The 20,412-nt window shown below is 40.5% G+C and overlaps 1 protein-coding gene across 1 annotated transcript; it reads left to right on the forward strand.

Annotated features, from left to right (window-relative positions):
- The first annotated feature begins 4,582 nt into the window (after nt 1-4,582).
- vstm2l (V-set and transmembrane domain containing 2 like) lies at nt 4,583-19,803 on the forward strand. Its single transcript, XM_037491199.2, has 4 exons — nt 4,583-4,859; nt 17,180-17,349; nt 18,512-18,556; nt 18,988-19,803. Exons 1-4 carry the CDS (start codon nt 4,745-4,747, stop codon nt 19,273-19,275), a joined length of 618 nt encoding a protein of 205 aa, XP_037347096.1. The 5' UTR covers nt 4,583-4,744; the 3' UTR covers nt 19,276-19,803.
- The last annotated feature ends 609 nt before the right edge of the window (nt 19,804-20,412 follow it).

Raw genomic sequence — 20,412 nt, forward strand, 5'->3', positions numbered from 1 at the left:
AATATGAACAACAACAAATCTATAACTAGAAGCCCGGTTTAGCGAAGAAAATAATGTCTCATAGGAAATATCTGCCTTCTAAACATCTTACTCCATTCTGTTTTCTGCAAAGACCAGAATATCTTTTGTGGAGCCTTAAGGTGATTGAAGTTAAAGAGTAAATGTGTTCTTGTTGCGTTGAATTGGCTGAAAGCAAGTTACAGTTTAGATGCACATATGGGATTACTGTACATTACAGTATGTGGCTCATCAAAAGCTCCGCCAGTTAACTGCCTGTAAAGCTTAACTTGACTCGAGAAGACTTTCGTACTGATGACAATTGGTACAAGATTAAAAAGCAGCTGACTGCAATTTGCCGCCACTGTGTTGAAATGAGTAAACGTAATAGTTTTAAATTTGTAATCACTCAAAACAAAAAATGTCGTTTTTACAAATCAGAATTTTCCTCTGAACATTCAGCATCATTTCGCTACATGACAAACAATTCACCTCATCACCACCGCACCATGATCTTTATTCATTGCATGTTTCTATCAAGCCACGTTTACCTCAGGAGGAAGGCGGTAAACGGAAAGACGCTTGATGTGCTGCACCTGCTGCTGCTCCCCGGATGCCAGTTGACATCTTTGTTGCTCAGCGGCGTCCAGCAGGAATCGTACACAAAAACGAACAGGAAGGCTTTACTGCAGCGCAAAGGCATATTCAGTGAACCAGGAAAAGGTGGCAAGGTTTTTGGTATCATGTCATTTGTCTTGCATGGTCAGTGAGATGACAGGTGGAGACAGAGTAGGGGCTCTGGGTAACCATGCGTGACTGGAAAGGGAAGAATCCTTGGTGTGTGAAAACACTTTCCTCCTGTTGAGAAATTTCGTGGGGTAATGTTCATAAAGGGTCTCAGACGTAGACAACATTGTGCGTCGGGTCTTTAGGGGAAGAAACCAACAACGCCACCAGGGGAAACACATATTTAAATACCCATGGCACGCAAATAACTCACTGGGTAAGGCAGAGACATGTTTGTTGTAATTAATAAAAAGCTTTATTAGGGAAAACAATAAAAACGACATGCATTTACTACACAGAGAACAAAACAACTGAAGAAAACAGCCAAAAGTAAACTAAAAAAAACACAAGATTACAAAATGTAAAGTCTCTCTCTCTCTCTCTCTTTTGAAATCATTGTCTTAATGTTTTGAACACTAGAAGTTCCTCCTCCACGGCGGTTATTGTTGCCTAAAGTGCTGCATTAAGAGAGGGATTATCTAAATGTCATGAAAATTAAAAAGGCCCATATTCTTCCCTGTGAAGTTTTGGCATACTTTTAATGCACAACAATGACTTATATAAGAAGTGTAACTAACACTGTTCAAAGGGTTCTCCACTATTTGAACACCGTGGACGTGCACGTCATTTTAAGAGTATTGCAACATTTTCCACAATTTGCCTCTCAACATAGCCGTCGGAGATGCATAATTAATGCCGTCACCTTGCGCATTAAAGCTGTGGTTATTTAGTTGCCGAAAGCTTGGAGTTTGGTTTAATATTCATTAAGTGCCACACATCCTGAGATGTCAGTGCATTCTAGAGTAAAAAGATATATTGTTATCGGATATAGTAGACAGAGTGTTGGGGAACGAAAGTGCTGATGGGCAATTTGACACATATTTGCAGATTTTCACTGCCTTTTTTAAATAACAATCGCTGTACTAGAGTTCACATGAAGCTTAGTGTTAACGGCCCGAGGAGGGTTTCATCGCCGGAGAGTATTGAGTATTGAACCCGTACCACAGACTCAATTTCCTTCAGTTAAAGAAGCCGTAGCGGATGCTATTTGCCGTTAACATTTTTCACATTGTGCAAAGAAATCCTCATGTGTTTTTCCTGTACATGTACCAACTAAAACATGCACAGCAGTGTCACCTCTTTGCTTTTGCCAATATTCGTAAACATATCGAGGCAGCTGGAATTGAACAGTCGTCGATGGTGTGGAACCCCGATTGCCCCGTTATACGTATTTTAAACTGACCTTTTCTAAATACAATACATGTGAGCCAATACAAAGTTCCACATGAAAAATACAAAACATATTTTTTACTATTTCATGTATCTGCACATTGAGAGCCACTATTGGCACCGACTCCTCTGTTTTACTGTCTAAAAGCAGCAGGTAAAAGTAGTGGCTGGATGTGACAAAGCAACCTCAATAAATAATGGATGTCATGAGCTGTCGGCTATGAAATCTACTCCCAGGTTGAGATCCATTCCCAGCTTGCTCCCTTTCATTTTAATGGGTCCTGTGCTGTTAAACAATCATCTCTAACACACATACATTCACACCTCATCTCTGCTGGAGCTTTCTGAGGCAGTTAGTGGGGGAAAGCTGAGCTCAGAGCAGCCAGGCAGATGTTGTGTTCTTCTTTGGGGCTCAAGTCTGCATACATCAGTTTCAATTTCACCCTTCACTCGATTAACTGTATCTTTTGTGGAGCTGCGAATTGATTTCTGCACTGTTCATATGGTGCTATCTGTCTCTGCTTGTATGTTGAAGGAGCAGGCTTTCAGCTGTGGATCTCCTAAATGTCTAAACCCAAAACAAATCATCTTCCATGTATGCCGAAGACAGCAAGTACCTCGGGATTAAATTCCATTCAATTTGGAGCAAACAAATATATTTCATGGCCCCACACTTCCGAAATCAAATATTATAAACAGTAAGTCTCAACTTCATGCCGTGAGCTCCACATGTTACGCTCTTGCACAGATGAATCAAAGTCAGCAGGATGAATGTCTCTCTTCCCTTTGGTAATCATTAAATACACAGTCAAGCAAAACAAACCATAGCACATAAGAGGGGATTATACCGCTCTTAGTACATGGAGAGATATAGAGTATCATCTTTTTTCTTTACCATGTGTCATTGTCTGTTTTTGTATCAGATTTCAAATCCGTCCATATCTTTGTTTTGGAAGTTAAGTAAGTCAGCAGTGTTTGTATAAATGTAGGAGAATGACATGAGGTGTCCAGCTGGGTCAAACATAGGGCCTGTATTTCTACTTGATTCTACAGAAATAGAGTAGATGGCAGATAAGGTCCGCCATGACCTCTGCTATGTCAAACTGGGAAAGAAAGAAGCCGCTTGTCTTTTCATTGAGCACGGAGCGTGTTTGCACTGCCAGCCCTGGACAGCTCGACACAGACTCATTAATCCCATGTCAAAGAGGTACCACACCTGCAGTGAATTCTTCTCTAAACCTCAACATGGATTGCCATGTAACTATTGTTCTCCATCTTGCTCACAGGTAGGAGGTTACCTATTGTACATGTCAAAAAAACTATTTTCAGAGCAGACATTTTGAAGCAGGAAAAGCATATACACATCCAATGTTCAAAAGGGACATCTAACTGGCACAGTAGACATCTCTAATGTTTTAAATTCCCAAATTCCCCCCCATGACATTCACGACACGGTTAACAACACTCTTGGATAATTATGCCAGTAGAGGAATCCTTTGGTACTGACAATGATGTAGATTCCCTCCTCTGAGCGGATTCGGCATTAGACATTGCCATTTGGACAATTCTATTTTGTACTTTACCCTAAGTAACTCATTTAAAGAAGAAGCTTGACATTTTTTGTTATACGTGTATTTGTAGAAGCAAATTAGCTTAGCAGATAGACCTTAAAGGGGACCCAGATGCGTCTGTCGATATGCAACATGGTCTGCCAACCAGCAGCCCAGAAGCCGATTTGCACTTTATACAAAAATAGAATAACTATTATGTGTATTATAGTTGTTTACAGGGCTGAATTGTTTCTTGGCCATGGGTAGTGACTCCCCGGAGTCTCCGCTGGTTGCCCAGCAACTGCTTCTGGTCAGAGGCGGAAAGAGAAGCTTACAGGAGTATAGTAGTAAAGGAAAACAAGGTAAATAGTTAGCACAATGAACTCGTCTCAAAGTCAATCGTTCTTTAAATCAGTTCATTAGATGTCTGAAATAAGGTATGTCGTTACAAGTGGACTGTGGTCGGAAATATAAAATAAGTCATAAGCTGCCTGTTTGTTTCGTTTTGAAGCTTTGAAATGTCAAGGCAGTTGTTAAAATGTAATTTAACAAGTCAGCAAATAGTCATCACGTCATCGAAGCCACCTTTGCCACCAAGTTGTGTAAACCCTGCACCATGTGACCATGGAGTAGTCTTCATAGCCTAATGTGAGAAAGTTCCTCCCTTCATTTGCATTCACACTTCTGAATTCATTAAAACGCTGTTTAATTGTTATAATTAGCTGCAATACTTCCAAATGCAGTGTAAAAATCATTTTTTGTCAGGAACCAGCTTGTGCAGACACACAGACCTCAGGGTGAAAACAAAGAGCTCAATAAAACACTTATTTCAATAGAATTAGTCAATCGTAAAATTAAAAGTGCTTCTAAAAATGTTCGGGAATATTAAAGAATTGCAACATTGATAGGATAAAAGGTCGAAAGAGAGCAGCTCAGTGAGATCACTCCGCCTAATTGACTCTCGAGAGGGAGCCGCTGCACCTGCCTCCACGCTGCTTCTCCCTCCGCCTCCACTGGACTCATCATCTCCTCCCGCAGAGTGGAGCAGCTGCAGCATCTCTCCCTTGCAGCCCGAGCTGTATGTCTGTGACGGCTGCTCAGCGCCGGCGGGGTTATTTTACCGATGCTCCTCAGCTAATGTAACAAATTTCATACAACTGCTTGAAACACTAACTGAAGCAATGGCCGCATTTGGAGTGATGATACGGATTTTACAATACGCGGGACTTTATTTTCAACTTAACGCAGCACTCAACGTCGAACAAGGCGAGGTGGATAATGGCATCTCTGGAAATGGTAAGTTCTTTAACGTCTGTGTGTTGGTGGTAGACTGGAAACATGCAAATATGCAATCTACAATATGAATAATCAGGAGGATTGAATGATGGGGTTTGAAGAACATTGGTTGTTTTTTTAAGTTTATTATTGCAGTCTTACTTTGATCTTGATAAGGTATTGGTTGGGGGTTTAATCAAACGTATGAATAATTCCCTTTCATTATCTTTTAATGCGTCTGAGACAAAGCACTACAAGAAGACTTTCACTAACTTATGGATGGCTGGGCACAAGTCAAATTCAACCATTAAATTTACATTAATTAGGCACTTAGTTTCAACACCACCAATGCTGTTGAACAAAAGAGGCTGTTTCAGCATCTGCCAAAACTAGCTCCTAACCAAAATACCTTCATGGTTAATTAAATCTGTCGAAAAATCAAATCAAAAGTTATTGCTGAAAATATGTGATAATAGTTCATAGGACTCATCATCACATCATTGCATCATCACAGGTTCGATTCCAGCAATAAAGACTTATTGGTTATTTAAACTAGCTTAAAAGCAATGCCAATATAAACTAAACTAGAAGTTGGATTTTGTACATGAATCATGACCGGTGTAGCCCGGATCAAGATGGGTGGAGGTTGCATCGTAGAAGGAGCTTTGTGAACTGTCGTCCTGGCTTGGTACTGATCCTGTAAAATGATAACATGAGTATTTTGGCGATGGCCAGTGAACAGTTTCATTTGTGTGTGTAAGAAATGTATAATTGATGATCAACCGAGCCACATCAGGGATTTGATCCTTCAACCTTCCTTGTGCCAACGTTTTGGTCTCACTTGAACTCTCTGGAATCATTATTACCCAATTTCATTGCACGATGACTGCTTTTCATTCATGTCATGTTTCAATATGTTTCATAATTCAATATGAACCCCTCTCAAAAGCAGGTTGTAAATATTGTCATTGCATGATATGTACGTTTGTTTGTCAGTAAAATTAAATACTAGTTTTTGATGTCAAGCATCTAGAATAAACCAAAACCAGAGCAACAGTTCAGTATTATTTGCCTCATTTAACACGTTCATCAGATTAATCACATTCATACCGCCCAGGATTCGCTGGTGGACACAAAATGCAAGCTGAGGTGAACCATAAAAGCAAAAGAGAAAGCCCCATGTGCCTTCAGTGTTCTCACCCAAAGGAGAAAGGTGATCTGTGTGATCTGTGCTGCACTCTGTGCTTTTCAAGGAAGTGTGGAGGCTCTGGATGACCTCTTATTATACTTTAGCACCATTACAGAGGATTAGCATTCACACTTTGTCGCCTGTTGTTTCAACAAAATTCATCGGGTGGGTTTCTTGTTGTTTAATACTCCTCGTGGTGCTTAACCATACACATTTGACCTTGTGACTCAGATTAGTGAACTAAATTAGTGGCTTATATTTTAATGGCAAAGGCCTTTTATTGTTTTGACTCAGTGATATCCGTCGCTGATGACTAAAATAGTTGCTCAAACAGCGTTTTCTTTTAATTAAAGAAAGGGGGACCAACAGTAATAATGATCGAGATGAAACGAATCATAGTAAAGTGGTATTAATAGATCCAGACCAAATTACAATTAAAGCTTTCAGCAAATTTATGGTGTCTGATTGTGTTTTATAGACTCCTTAAACCACCTTTAATTAAATATTTCTGTGTGAGTGATTCCATACTTGGATGCTTTAAGGTGATGGAGTCCATGTGTCCAAGCTGCTGAGACCTGTTATGTTATGTATACTATTTCATATTTATTCTAAAATACATGTTCTGTTACTTGTCTCACTGTGACCTCTTTCAAACATCATTGTCATTTTTACCTGAAAGCAGTACTACTTTTCTCCAGCACCTCCAGACATAGATTTACTGTTGTCTACTTAAATTGTGTGATAACCACTTCAACACAGTTGTCTCGACAGTGGTCTCTTGAGATCTTACTGTTTAGCAAGTAAGTTTCAAGCTCAATCGCCATCAATGAATGCAGCGTGCAGCAGTTTCAAATAAATTCAATGTCATGGACAGGTTGAAAAATAAATTAGTAGCATTTATCCCCAAGGACCTAATTAAAATTGTCTAAAATCATTGTGTGCTTTCCTACTTCATGGCTCAGACGGGCCATAAAGAAGATACTATTTTAATTTTAAGGGGGGACATTATTAAGGAATTCAGGTCTGATACAGAAAATATGCAGAAAATGCCGTCCTTTTTCCACTGTTACCCCAGCAACAGGAAACACTGTTCGTGGCTAAGTACTCCTCAGGAGATTTGTCTTGTTCTGTTTTTTTTTTTTTTTCAATCAAGATCTTTGATAAATTGCCCTCGCGAAGGGGGGCTGAGCTGTCATGTAGAGCCGAGCCACTGGATGCACTGTTCTGTGGAGTGCTTGTTAGATTCAGCCCGGACTTATTTGTTCCAGATAAGTGCATCTGGTTGAGGCCCCGGTCCGCCCAAACACTGCAGCTTCCACGAAGAAACGCCTCCGAAACGAAAACAATGCGTTTGGAGGGAAGTCAAGCGACCAGGTTTAAGGGGATTGGTGCCTTCGCCTCATTGTGGGCCACGATGTGTCAAAGTGTCAGAGACCCGCCTGCCCGTGATGATGCCGCGGCGTCAATTGTGTACCTTTCATTTCGACTGGCAAACAGTGTTACGGCCCAAGCCAGCATTCATCCTGTTCGGTGTATCACATGTGCACTTTCACAGCGAGGGGGGGGCGTGTACCGATTCATTACGCTTCCCCAAAGTGTCTCTGCCAGTCCTCTGCTTGGTGTCCTCCTAATGAGGATGACCAGTCCCGGCAGTTTGCATTGGCTCTAATGGAGCTCCGACTGCATGTGTGTAGGGGGGGCAACAGATTGTACAGCCATGCTGTCACAGTGGACCACACTATCACAGAAACATTGATTGATTGTGATTAAATCAATTCTGTGCTACATGTCAATCTACCTGTTGCTCCTCTGGTTGTTATCCTGCTACAATATTCAAACTAGACACCACTTCCCACGTTCCTCAAGCCAAGGTGAAACTGCTTCGAAACTGTGTTCAGCTTCATCTCACATGTCACGGCTTGCAGAGCAGGCAGCTTGTTCGCGTCTGGTGATAACACAACACCATCGCTTAAAGGTTATCGAGGGCACCATACTCGAGTAGAACATATTGTTGTCTTTCCTCCGTGCAGAGACCAGATGGAGTCCAGCGTGCATTCTCAGAAATGTCCGAGTTCCGGTGTCTGCTGTCAACAAGGCACGCTGCTTCACGTTGCTGCACACTCGGAGGAAACACAGAAATAGCGTTTGGATCTCGTGTCCCATGGGCTTTATAAAATTCACTCTGGAATACCGACGGCAACAGGAACACAGCTGCTGGCTTGATTACCGGCTCCATTCTTATTTCATTGGTTAACCTTCCACCTTGAATGAAGCCTGAAGGTCTCGCAGCAAGCGATTGTTTCCCCCAAGGAGACTCCGCTCTGTTTATTCCGAAGCTAAATGTGAAACCATTATTTACTTTTACGCAAATTCCCAGGCTGCTTATTTGTATATTTTCAGTGTTATTATTGTGCACGCAGTGGGCTGGCCGGCCATGGCTTTTCCCAGAAACCATAAGTAACTTCTTCCTCTAGTTGATCATCTGCATTCACGTTGAAAGTTTTTTCATTGCAGGTACTTCCTGTTGATTCATCTACCGTGCCTTTGGGGCTCCCCTGATTATTAAGCCATTCATCGACTTAGTAAAATTCCTCTTCCAACAGAGATTCTGTTCAATGTACTATTTACATTCGACCTTGGTGATGTTAAGCTGGGTTTTAAATGTCTTGGTATTTATTGTGGCTGATTTATTCTCAATGAATCGTTTCTGGGGCCTGTTTCAGAAAGGAGGTTAAGTGAAAACTCTGAGTATGTTAACCCTGAAATGAGGGAAACTCTGAGTTTTCTGTTTCAGAATGGGAGGTATGTTAAACCTGAGAAAGCAGAGTAAGTCAAGCCTGTTTCAGAAAGAGAGGTAACTTATACTCAGAGTCAGTTACCATGGCAACTTACTCTGTGAACCTAACCTGGTCGGGAGCAGGTTTTCTTCGGGAAACCCAGAGTTTATTTCGTCTCCTCCCCTTTTTTAAAGAGGAAGTGGTATTTAATCACCTCATTCATTCTTTCGGTATTCATTCATTGCGCACATTTCAGTCACGCAGAGCGCATCAAATCAAGTGAATGAAATGGCATGTCCTTTTATGGACGATCCTGTGGATGAAGAGGCTGCATTAATCCGTAGGGAGTTGCATTTACGTCGGGAGAGGATTTTGAGACCCAGAGTGGATTTTTTGTCATATCCATATTCATTTTTATTTGAGCGGTACCGTTTTTCTTTACAGTCAATAAGATACATCCATAATCTCATCCATCCTTACATCAGAAACATCAGCCATCGCGGCCGTGCTCTAACATCCGAGCAGATGCTTTGCGTTGCATTACGTTTCTTTGCAAATGGTAGTTTTCTGTATAACATTGGGGATGCAGAACATATCAGTAAGGCTACTGTTTGCAGAGTTGTAAGGAAAGTGTCCCTCCAGGAATTCCCTCAGCCATTGGCCTTCCAGCATTCAGGCTCAGGGCCATCTCCTCTGCATTTGTCAGAGGTGGTGGTGCAGGTCCTCCCCCCGTTTTGCGAGCCTCTGCCTTCTTTCTGTTGGCTGAGTAGTCAAATGAGAATGAACATTTAGACCCATGTCAAAAATGCTGCTGCACTGCTAGACACTGGATGCTATTTAGTTATTTATATGTCAAATGTTTGTAAAGTCAGGTAGACTACAACCATGATATGTTCAAGCCTTACCTGATTGAATTATGTTTTTATATTATATATTTATATTTTCAGCTGCTGCCATGTTCTTCTAATGCCTGCAGGATTGCACCTACATGAAAATTAAAATGAGGTTGAATAACACACTGTTCTTCCAGTTTCACTTCTGATATTATAACAGTTGGGCAAGTCACTTATATTACTAACTACAACTGGCTTCTTCAACAGTGTAATTAGATTAATGTAATAATGACTATCTCTAGAAAGTATTGATCTACTTATTACTAATTACTTTCTAAATCCCATATCAACCTCAACCACTTGAACAATACAAGGAGAGACAAGAAACTGCACTTTTAATGCTTTCAAATAAACATTATACAATTGCATGAATTATTCTTGAAAAAATATATCTTTTAAAATTTGATGTTAAATCCACTATTGTTTTATACAGAATTGCTTTATAGTTTATGCAGCATTTAATGCAATTAAATCATATTTTACTTTAAATTACGGAATTAAATTACAGTTTTTAGATTACATAGAAATTAATTACACACAACACTGTATAACAGTAATTCAAATGTAAACTTACGCATTGACTCGAGCAGCTATTTTCTCCCAAGCTAACTCTCTGTCCTTCGCCGCTGCAGCCGTGTTGCTTTTTAAAAAAAATATATGTTCGTACTTTCCATATGCTTGCATAAGCACATCCAGTTCTGCTGGTGAAAAATATGAAGACCTCTTTTTGTCTGGCGCTGTTGCCATGGTGACTCGTAATATCTGCGCTCCATTGATAATGGCTTTTTATAGTTGTGGTGCACGCGCTTAACTCAGAGTAGGTCAACTCAGAGTTGATTGAACTAACTCATTTCAGCTGTTCTGTAACCGAAAACTCAGAGTTTCCCATCTCAGGGTAAGTCAACTCAGAGTTCAAGTTTTAACTCAGAGTTGGTTGAACCTCCTTATTGAAACAGGCCCCTGTTCTCCAGAGCCTTACGGATGTAACCCAGATGGAAACATTCAGTTAATGACCCTGATCTTACTTGCTGTCCCCGTGAGGAGGCAGCTTTTAGAGGTGAAAAAGGTTGCTTCAGTGTGTGATAAGATTTCTAAAACACCCGTATTTCTTGGATGGGAATACAGCTATATTTTTTCTTTTATCAGCTGTAATATCAGGAGTGGAAAATAAACACAACGATGTCACAGTCAAAGACACTTGAATCCCATTTCTGATGCTTGGTTTGAACTTCAGCAAGTTGTCTTGTCGGCCATGTGATTGGCTAATTAGCAATTTGTGTTAATTTAACAGGTGTACCTAATGAAGTGGCTGGAGAGTATGTTAATATACATATATTTTAGACTGAATTGCCTGTAAGGGTGAGGTAAATAATGTTGTTGAAGGGTTATTTACTGCTTTTTTGCGTGTGGAAATGAGTGTTATATATTAACTGCAAAGTAGGCATGTGTCTCTGATACCTTAGTTGTGTTGCATTGAATCATTCTGGGATGTTTGGGGAAATTGATTTGATTTCCCCACCGAGAACATTTTCCACCAGCATCCACTGGTTGAAATGATTGGACTTGAATGTGATGAGCGACGTACGGTTTTGATCTTTTCATGAGATTTGTTCAAAAACAGTAAACACTATTGGAAAAATGTAAGCCTTATTCCCAAATTATTTGGCAAAAAACATATTGAGGCTCGATGCAGGCTGCAAGCTTCTGTCTCTGGCTCACACACGTGTACCTGCAAAGATACAGTATTACACTTGTTCCTGTCCATGCTAATTAGCCTTGTGTAATTTAGTCAGCCTCAAACAGCTCGAGCTCGCTCCGAAGCTGGATGGGAGACGCAGCGAGGTGGAGGATTGATGGATTGACCTCGCTCCGGCTCGCAGGCGGGATTTATCCGTCTCATTTTGCCTCGGACCTGAGTGTGAAAATATTTAGTGGTCTCTTTGGGGCTAGAGCAACGCATTTGTTCACATATTTATGTCCTCCACTATATTGCTTTTTTTTTCATTATTCTCTTCTTCATTTTTAATGAGTCTTTGGTGGATAGTAAGCAAACGCCTCACTTCTATATTGCTTACTGATCAATATCGAAGTGAATTAGAAATGCATGAACTGTACCCCCGTCCTCTACTCGGTTCGGACTTTACCGCCTTTGGGAAAATCTATACATTGAAAAGCCCAAGGAAAGTAAACTCTTTGAAAAGTAAACTCTTTGTGCCACACTATTAGATGACACTACCCAGTGTGCATGCGATTTGTGAATGGAAGTCAATTGATTAAGCACTCTCAAGGTTGTGTGATTGATTGATTGATTTCAGTCACGGAAACATCTGGTCAGAGCCTGACGTTGCCGTAAAGCTCAGCAGGAGAGATTTTTAGTCAACAGGTGGTTTTTAGGATGCAATTTGATGAGGGCATCTGCACAGCAAACTGAAAGGCTATTTGATAACTCTCGACAACGGGAGGAGGAGGAAGGACAATGACGCAGGATGCATTAGTTATACCACAGCATGATTTAGTGGCACTAATGATTAGGGCTGTATTTATAAAACTCGTAAAACTTGAGCGTATTTGTGACAATTGTCATAAAATGTCTGAATGCTCGAATCAGTAGATCAAAATGCACTAAAATCCAAGCATAATTTAATTAATTAATGTATTGTGTCAAGCTGTCCCCCTGTCCCTCCTCTTCCACCAGATTCCCTATTCTTCAGGAACATTTGTTGTTGTTGTTGTTGTATAATCCACCAGACGCAGTTGCGCTTTTCCTCCTCCACTTATCGCCTGACCGCTCCACACATGTTCCTTCTGTCCTCGTTAACCCTGCAGTTACCTGAATTAGCCCCTCCCCCACCTTCTCTCCAGGCTGTTTCCACTTCCACTCATCAGCCCTGCAGTACATGTACCGGCCCATTTTTCCATTCACTTGCTTCACTAACATGGGAAAGAGCGGCAGAGAGCTGTTGAGGAACCCTTGAGGAGCCCTCTTTATGCTGTATGCTTGGGAGGGAAATAAATGCGACTTGTGAGCAGGTTCAGATAAAAAGAAGTTTGTTCTCATATTTTAGAGCAACTTGTTGCAGTTTAAAATCACATTTCAAATTTCGATCAAAGGTGCATTTCATGACGTGTAGGCACGAGTTTGCAAACACACGAAGGTACCACAGCTTATTCATTTGAAACTGGCTAAAGAAGTGAACTTAATATCAAGTCTTGCATTTTTAATTTAAGAGTTTATGTTCATTTTGGATGTCTTATATTCTCCAATGGATCCTCGTTGACCATGTTACGTCGCATCGTATCTTATTTCGTGCTATCAACAGTCCCAACTGCCCATATATATATATATATATGGTTGCAGTGAATAATTAAAATTGGAAGAATCATCAAATGCACAGAGCATGGATAATGACTAAAACAATCCATCGATTGGCGACTGATTTATTTGATGTCATTTAAGAAAGGGATTCATAAACAATTATTTTGGGAGCTCTACTCCCCCAAAAGCATCAAAACATCGCCGTAAGATGATATTTACCATAATCCTGTTTTGGGCTGCAAATTCCTGCTCGCACAGTCACTTATTTGTTTTTTCATTTGATGGATATGACCTTCAGTAAACAGTCTATGATTAATGGATAAAGTTATTTTAGTAATACATGCATTCCCTCGTTCTGATCTGACCCGTGGATTTGCATTGATTGTTATGTGTGTGCGTTTTTGTGACTTTACAGCTTTTTGGGCATCCATTTAAAGAGTGAGGACATTTTGACCAATCCTCTCCGGTACTGACCTTCAGTTGTCTATTTTGGGCTTCAGACTTTTTTGGTTTTGTGGTGCGGCTTAGAATGAAGATTAGAAGTACAAGGTTGTGTGTGTGTGTGACTACAAAAGTGAAGAGGCTCTTTTAAACATGTTAAAGAAACAGAAAGTAGCCCCAATATATATATATACATTTTAAATCCACACAGCTCCATTTATACACATACACTGCATGCCGACCACACACACACACACACACACACACACACACAGAGTGGAAGCCTCCCGTGATGCTGAATACCTGCCAGAGATGTAGTGAGTTACTCTGAGAGATAAAAGCATCACACACCAGCAAGCCAACAGACACAAATTGCCCACTCAGCCAAAGGGCCGCAGAGAGGAGGAAACAGTGTTAAAATGAACTGAATTAAAGCAGGGGAGAAGGTGACAATAGGATTGAGTGGTTGAAAGAACCTCTAATAGGTAGAAGGAGAAAAGGGAGAGGGAAGAGTAGCATCATCCACAGCAAGAGGGGGAGATTTGTGGAAGATGTTACTGAGCTGGAGAGAGAGAGACTTACGAAAGGATTCAAACGGGAAAGGAAGAGATGGATTAGTTGACGGGGGGGAATGGGAAAGTGCAGTTATTTTCTCTCAGATATAAGCCTGTCCAACTGCTTTGGACTTTATTGACAATCCCCATTTTGACTTGACTTTGACTTTTGACACACCTTGGTTTCACAGTTAGATCCCACTTTGGTTGTAAGGTATGAACTGTTTATTAAATGCAATTTGTTGAACGGGGTTGCCATTGATACGAAAAGGCAGGAGGTATCTAATGCAGTGTCTCACAACCATCTGTGAAATTATCCCAAAAGGAAATTTATTGAAACAAATTGCTCGCCTATTTGAACCACTCGTAGGCGATTTAGGAAAGGTAAATTAAGATTAGAGGTAATTGGTCTTAAGTATTTCCCTTATCTCTTTCCATATCAATCTTTGTGCGCTCACTTGTTTTTGTGTATTGTATTGTATGTCTCACACAGTGTTTTCTGTGGAACGCAGCCTGTTCAGAGGGACAGATGCTGCAGTATGTGGATACTGTATCTTAAGGACTAAAAAAAAAGTGCCAGCGCCTGCATCATATTCTAAGAAAATGGATGATTGAAAGGCCGCTCTGGGTTGTTTTTCTCATATGCTGTACTTGAGGTCCCCTCATATTGCAGGGTTCAGTTCTGGCACCATATGTGAAAAATGTATATGGGAGGAAGAAAATGTAAGAAATAATAGAAAACAATATATCTCAAGAGGGATGCATTCTTTACTTTACAGATCCTCTTCAACCAAGTGCTGTTTCAAACAGTCAATACTGTTTTGGAAACATACATGAAAAGAAGATGTTTTCAAAACTGAAATCTGCATTTTTACCTCAACTTTGCTCTCTTCAGGATGTCTTTTTTTAATTGTGACAGAAATGTGTGTTATTTGTTTGATTTACAGACATGAGCCAACATATTACGTGTTTAGCTCATATTGGGTTGCTTTTGCTATCCAAACAGATTTCCCTGCCATAAGGAAAAACATGGATCATTAGATGAAAGTGAATCATTATCCCAGCTGTGATTACAGTTGCGGAGGAACAGTAAGCGCCACAGGAAGATGTCCCAGAGAAGATGTCTCGCTGTGCATCAGAATAACTAACGAGACGCTTTTCACAGACCAGCACAGACATTAAAATCCTGTTCAGGAACACATGTACAGTATCTGCTTCTAAAGCTTAGTATCTTATTTTTCTGTTTTCATACCTTTTTTATTATGTGGTGATAGTTTGAACAACAAAATTGTAAGACGTTTACTGGTGCATTCAGATGAATTCTCTTGATTCAATGAAATAATCATATATTCAATCTTCAGCATTAAATGAATTGGGTGATTCCGTTAGAATTCCGTTAAAATTACTTACACTGCAGTATTTCAAATAAATCAGTTTGGCTTTAAAATCTATGCATGACATTTTTTAGCAATATGCTAATATGGACCAATGTATCTTTTGGCCTCGAACTTTATTTGAGATTTAAGATTTTTAATTTGGTCAAAAACCTTTTTCAAAAGGAAAAATTCCTGTTTTGTTTTAAATAAAAATAGACTATGTGTTGAATAGCACACTTCTCGGATTCTCTCATCTGAATTAGCGCTTTCTGTTTAGCTGCCTCCTGACGTGAGCTTTAGAACCCAGCGAGACAGTATGTTCTCTGCATCTTCTTATGCCTCTCAGACTTTTAATAAGAGCTCTGCTGTAAGATAGAGCTGGAAAAGGACTGAAGAGGTACACTGAGTAACTGAAATGTCTCTGTCTCCTCCAAACTCAGAACAATTTGCATGATAGAGGAGAGCTGGAGAGAATAGTAAAAGAAGGAGTTATCATCAAGCTGTCTGCTCATCCGTAATGGACCTTCCTGTTGCCATGACAAAACAAGAACATGTACTATAAAACATGTGTAGTATAAAACAATAAATAGAATGCAAACATTTTGTGTTGATCTCTATACTTTTTTCGTTTTGTTAAAATGAGTATTTTGGTGGTGTAGTGACTTTTAATAGATGACTCTGTACCTTGCCAGGGGTGTACAGTAAATCTGTTCATGTGTACTCTGAATATAGCTGAAGCTTTTAACAGCCTGCAACCGGGAGAACATAAACTTTAAGGACATGGTGCATGAACAAGGTGAACTTTACCTGCTTCTCAGTTTTCTTACCTTTTCCATATGTAATTCACGTACAAATAGTTCTCTCTAAAACGCATATTTCTGTCTCCTCACTGTGTGTGTGTGTGTGTGTCTAGTCCCACTGCTTTACAGCCATTCTCTTTTTACCATCACTTTCCTTCAATGTCTTTTTTCCCAACATTTGGACGAGTTCACCTCTGGCCTTGTCCTTCCCTGCTCTCTTTTCCTCTCTTGCCTCTTCCTCTTGGCCCCTGTATGGCTCCATTCCTCCTGTACATCTTCTCACAAATGAGGCCACTACCTAGCAGCCACCAGTGGCGCATCAAGGGCACGACAATTACAGAAAACGCCACTGACTTCTCTCTTTTCTAACCAGGTATATACATGCTTTGTCCATGCCCTCTACTATCCAACCCTTGCAAGTCAAAATACCTTGTAAATTTTAATAAAAATGCAAAGGACTGTATAAAGAATTATAATAATAAATGTAAACATTCTCTGTGTAGGTGGTGTTGCGGTGTGTGTGCGTTGAATTGAAGTGTTGTGACACGTTCCAAATTCCAATACTGGTGGACTTTTAAGCTCGGCTTTGGCTGCTGAACCATCAAAAGAAGGATTATGTTATTCAATAACATAAATAGCATATTTTCACAGTCTCAACACCTCCAACAGTTTGTCCAGAAATACTAAGAAAGTGAAAATGTGGACCTGTGCAGATAATTGCTGTGTAGAGAAAGCAACATGCTCATTCTACAAAAAGCACGGGTGTGTTGGGATGATTCCTTCTCTCTGGCTTGGCTACCAACACCTTGTATCCATGTGGCACCATTTATTTTCTTGCCGAAATGTGATGCAGTAACGACGGCAACGTGACACCATCACTGAGCTCCCTGAGAAGTAGAAATCTTGGGGATTTGTCCTTCTGTCATTTGGGAGAAGCCATAGAAATCATATTCACTTAATCTTTTTTTCCTATTTTTTTTTTTATTATCTCGCAGCTCTCTTTACAGAGGTGCCACATGACATCACAACAAAGAGCGGCGAGGATGTAGAGATGGCATGCTCCTTCCGTGGGGCAGGCGCTCCTTCCTACGCGCTGGAGATCCAGTGGTGGTACATCAAGGACAACAGAGGCCGGCAAGGGAAGCCTGCTCGGATCACTAATAATGTAAGATGCAAAGAAAGCATTTTGTTGTGCAGTCGGGGGAATCATTTCAAATAAATAAAATATTTTGTATTACAGATGTTTTTCCAAATATTTGCGAGTTTACATAATAAATCATAATATATGTAACATGCACTTTATGATCCGTTTATACGATTTCATGGATGTGCCCATGGAGGAGTACAGATGCCCAGCAAATACAACAGAAAAGCACTATATGTCATACATCAAAAAGACACCAAGACACAGTGATACATGTACAAATAAAAAAAAAAACTTGGTAGCATTGTCCGTATCATGATTAATTCCTTTCATAAAATGCAACAAGCTCAACATTTGTCCAAAGAAATGCTCCCTCATATCCTGGGCTTTCTGCGAGTAAATGTCTTGTGTTTCATGTGCAAATTGTCAACCCAATCTTTGTGTTTTGCTCATGGTTTGAAAGATTCAATATCGAAAAAACGACATATCCATATCCATAGAAAAAATCAAATGCAACTCATTTCCCCTTATCTTTCAGATGCATATGGTCAAGCAGCCTATCGATCTACGACAGCATTAATGCTTTTATTTCACTCGGCAATGTTCTCAATAACTGTTTTTGCAATTTAATTTATTTGGACAGCACTCCTCGGACTGAACTTAAAGCTCACTTTGTGTCAGGCAAGAGGAAATCCAATGCAATGCTAGCAGAAGCAGTGTCACGGAAACCAAGGACTAATTGCTGATTAGCATTTGCCAGCACTGGGGGGGGATCAGGTTGACTCTCTCCCATCACGGGGGAACTCAGGCTCCCCTGTTGTGCCACCAGACATTATAATTGGCACTGAGGAAAAAAAAAATCGATTTTCAAAATCTGTCTGCTCCATGCATAATTCATACCAATGCCCGAAAGAATACCTCCGTGGCTTTGCATACAGACATTCGGACACACTCTCCAGCTCAAAGGCTTACGTGCTTGGGCTTGTGGAGTGTGTGCTCGTACCGACACATTTAAACATGCACACTAGAGCACGCGTACCTACATGCATAAAGCTCTCCGCCACAGAGACAAGGAGAGCTACAAGCCTTTTTAAGAAAACATCAAACGTCAATGTTTTGCTTTTGATTGATGCTTTTAGAAATGTGCATCTGTTTTTAACGCATCATCAATATTTCTGCACAGGATGCACCCCTGGAGGAAAATTCCAAAGACGCCTCCAAAATTAGTGTGAGTTGATCTTGCTTCAACTGTCAGCCTGCACGAACAAAGGTCAAAGAAAACTAGTAGATTTATTCATCCATCCAGGCTTTTGCCAGATTATTCATTTAACGGCATCCTGAGGAGTTTTGAATTGTATGAACATGTGACTATTCACCAGTGGTGAGCCGTCAGGGCCAGTTAAGCCGATAATTGTTTTTATGCATTGACCGATAACTACGCAGTTAGTGAATTTGTAGGTGTTGAGCTTCATGCAACACATTTTTTCACTTAAAATGTTAGTGTTGTGTGTTAATATGAGTTGACATTGACGTCCTCAGGAAGTTACTCGATGTTATTCAACTGTAGTGAGACGGCACACAGAAGGCCCAGGTAGAACCTGCAGCCGGGCCTCTGAAGTTTACCGTTCTTCATCAAACCTCATCTTTTGTCTCCATCAGGTGGTAAAAGTAGCCGGCAGCAACATCTCCCACAAGCTGCGTCTCTCCAGCGTCAAGCCGTCAGACGAGGGCACGTATGAGTGTCGCGTCATCGACTTCAGCGTCACTGTGGCGCAGCAACACCGAGTCCGCGCCCACCTCCAGGTGGAGCCCGAGAGGAGCCCGGGACGGGAGGGCTCCGCGCTGCAGGAGCCAGGACAGCGTTCACAGGGGAGCCATCCCCACGCCCGCCACCAGGCAGAGGAGGGGACGAGGCGACCGGACTGTAAGGAGGGCTGTGTGCTGTAGAGCTGCATGTCCATGAGTGGAGGCCTCGGACATAACTGTGCGCTGTGTGTTTCACTAGTATATCAAGGTGTAGCTCTAATATTGCTTTTTGGATGCCAGTGCCGTTGAGAGGCACAATATATGACTTTGTTGCTTTGTCTAGCTGTACTTTCTCCCTTTTTTATTACTCATTGAATTTAAAAGGGACCATGTACAGTTCTAGCTAATTCGCATTAGGTTAATGTTAATGTGACAGTTAGGCAGCAATCACAGATAACTTTGGTGTAGTTTTTTTGTCTCACTTTTTTTTTTTTATTCTCACAAAGTTGAAAAACAGTCAACAGAGAGACAGACTTATTAGAGCCGGAGAAACAAAGTAAACCATTCTCTTTAATATTAACCCCTTTTATTGTTTTACCAAATAATTTGCAAAAAGCAGCAGTTTATTTTCATTCACCTGAAAACATTTTAAATTGCATTTCATTAATGTAATTTTTGTAAGTGTTATTGTTTGGTATCTGCTCTGTCCAATACATCCCTTTGAAATCACTGGTCTTTTTTTATATCCTGGTATTGTATTATATTGCTATTAGCAGCACAAACTAAACGTTTTGTAGATTCTTATGTGTTCTAGATTCTTATGTGTTCTATATCTGTGTGACCTGAGATGTAAAATGACACTGTATAGTTTGACCTGATACATGAATATATACATTACAATGTCTCCCTCCCTTTCAAACAAAGTGATGAGAAATGATCAGATATTCCCTTTTGTTTATCCTTGTCAAGACGATCTTAGCAGTTAAATGGCAGCGTGTTGCAGCCAGCTACTGCACCACAAAAACAATGCCTTTTACAACGGCTCTCCGGCGTCATTTTAATATTTGTAACTACTGTTTTTGGCCAGAAGAGAGCAGCACTTCCTCTAACATAAAGAAAATAAATCATCTACTCATGCATACAAACACAGCTGTATTTGTAGGAATACAGCAATACAAATTGTACTAAGTAGCGCTGCAGCTTGCCGTGAACATGACACGTTACCTAAAGACATCTACAAGCTTATTAAATGATTTATGCCCAAGTAAAAGAGAACAGTTTGAATTGAACAGTATGTTGGCCACAGGGTGAAATGGGGCAAAACAATAGGTCCATCTC

This window comes from Pungitius pungitius, chromosome 8 (genome assembly GCF_949316345.1).
Source record: "Pungitius pungitius chromosome 8, fPunPun2.1, whole genome shotgun sequence".
NCBI lineage: Eukaryota > Metazoa > Chordata > Actinopteri > Perciformes > Gasterosteidae > Pungitius > Pungitius pungitius.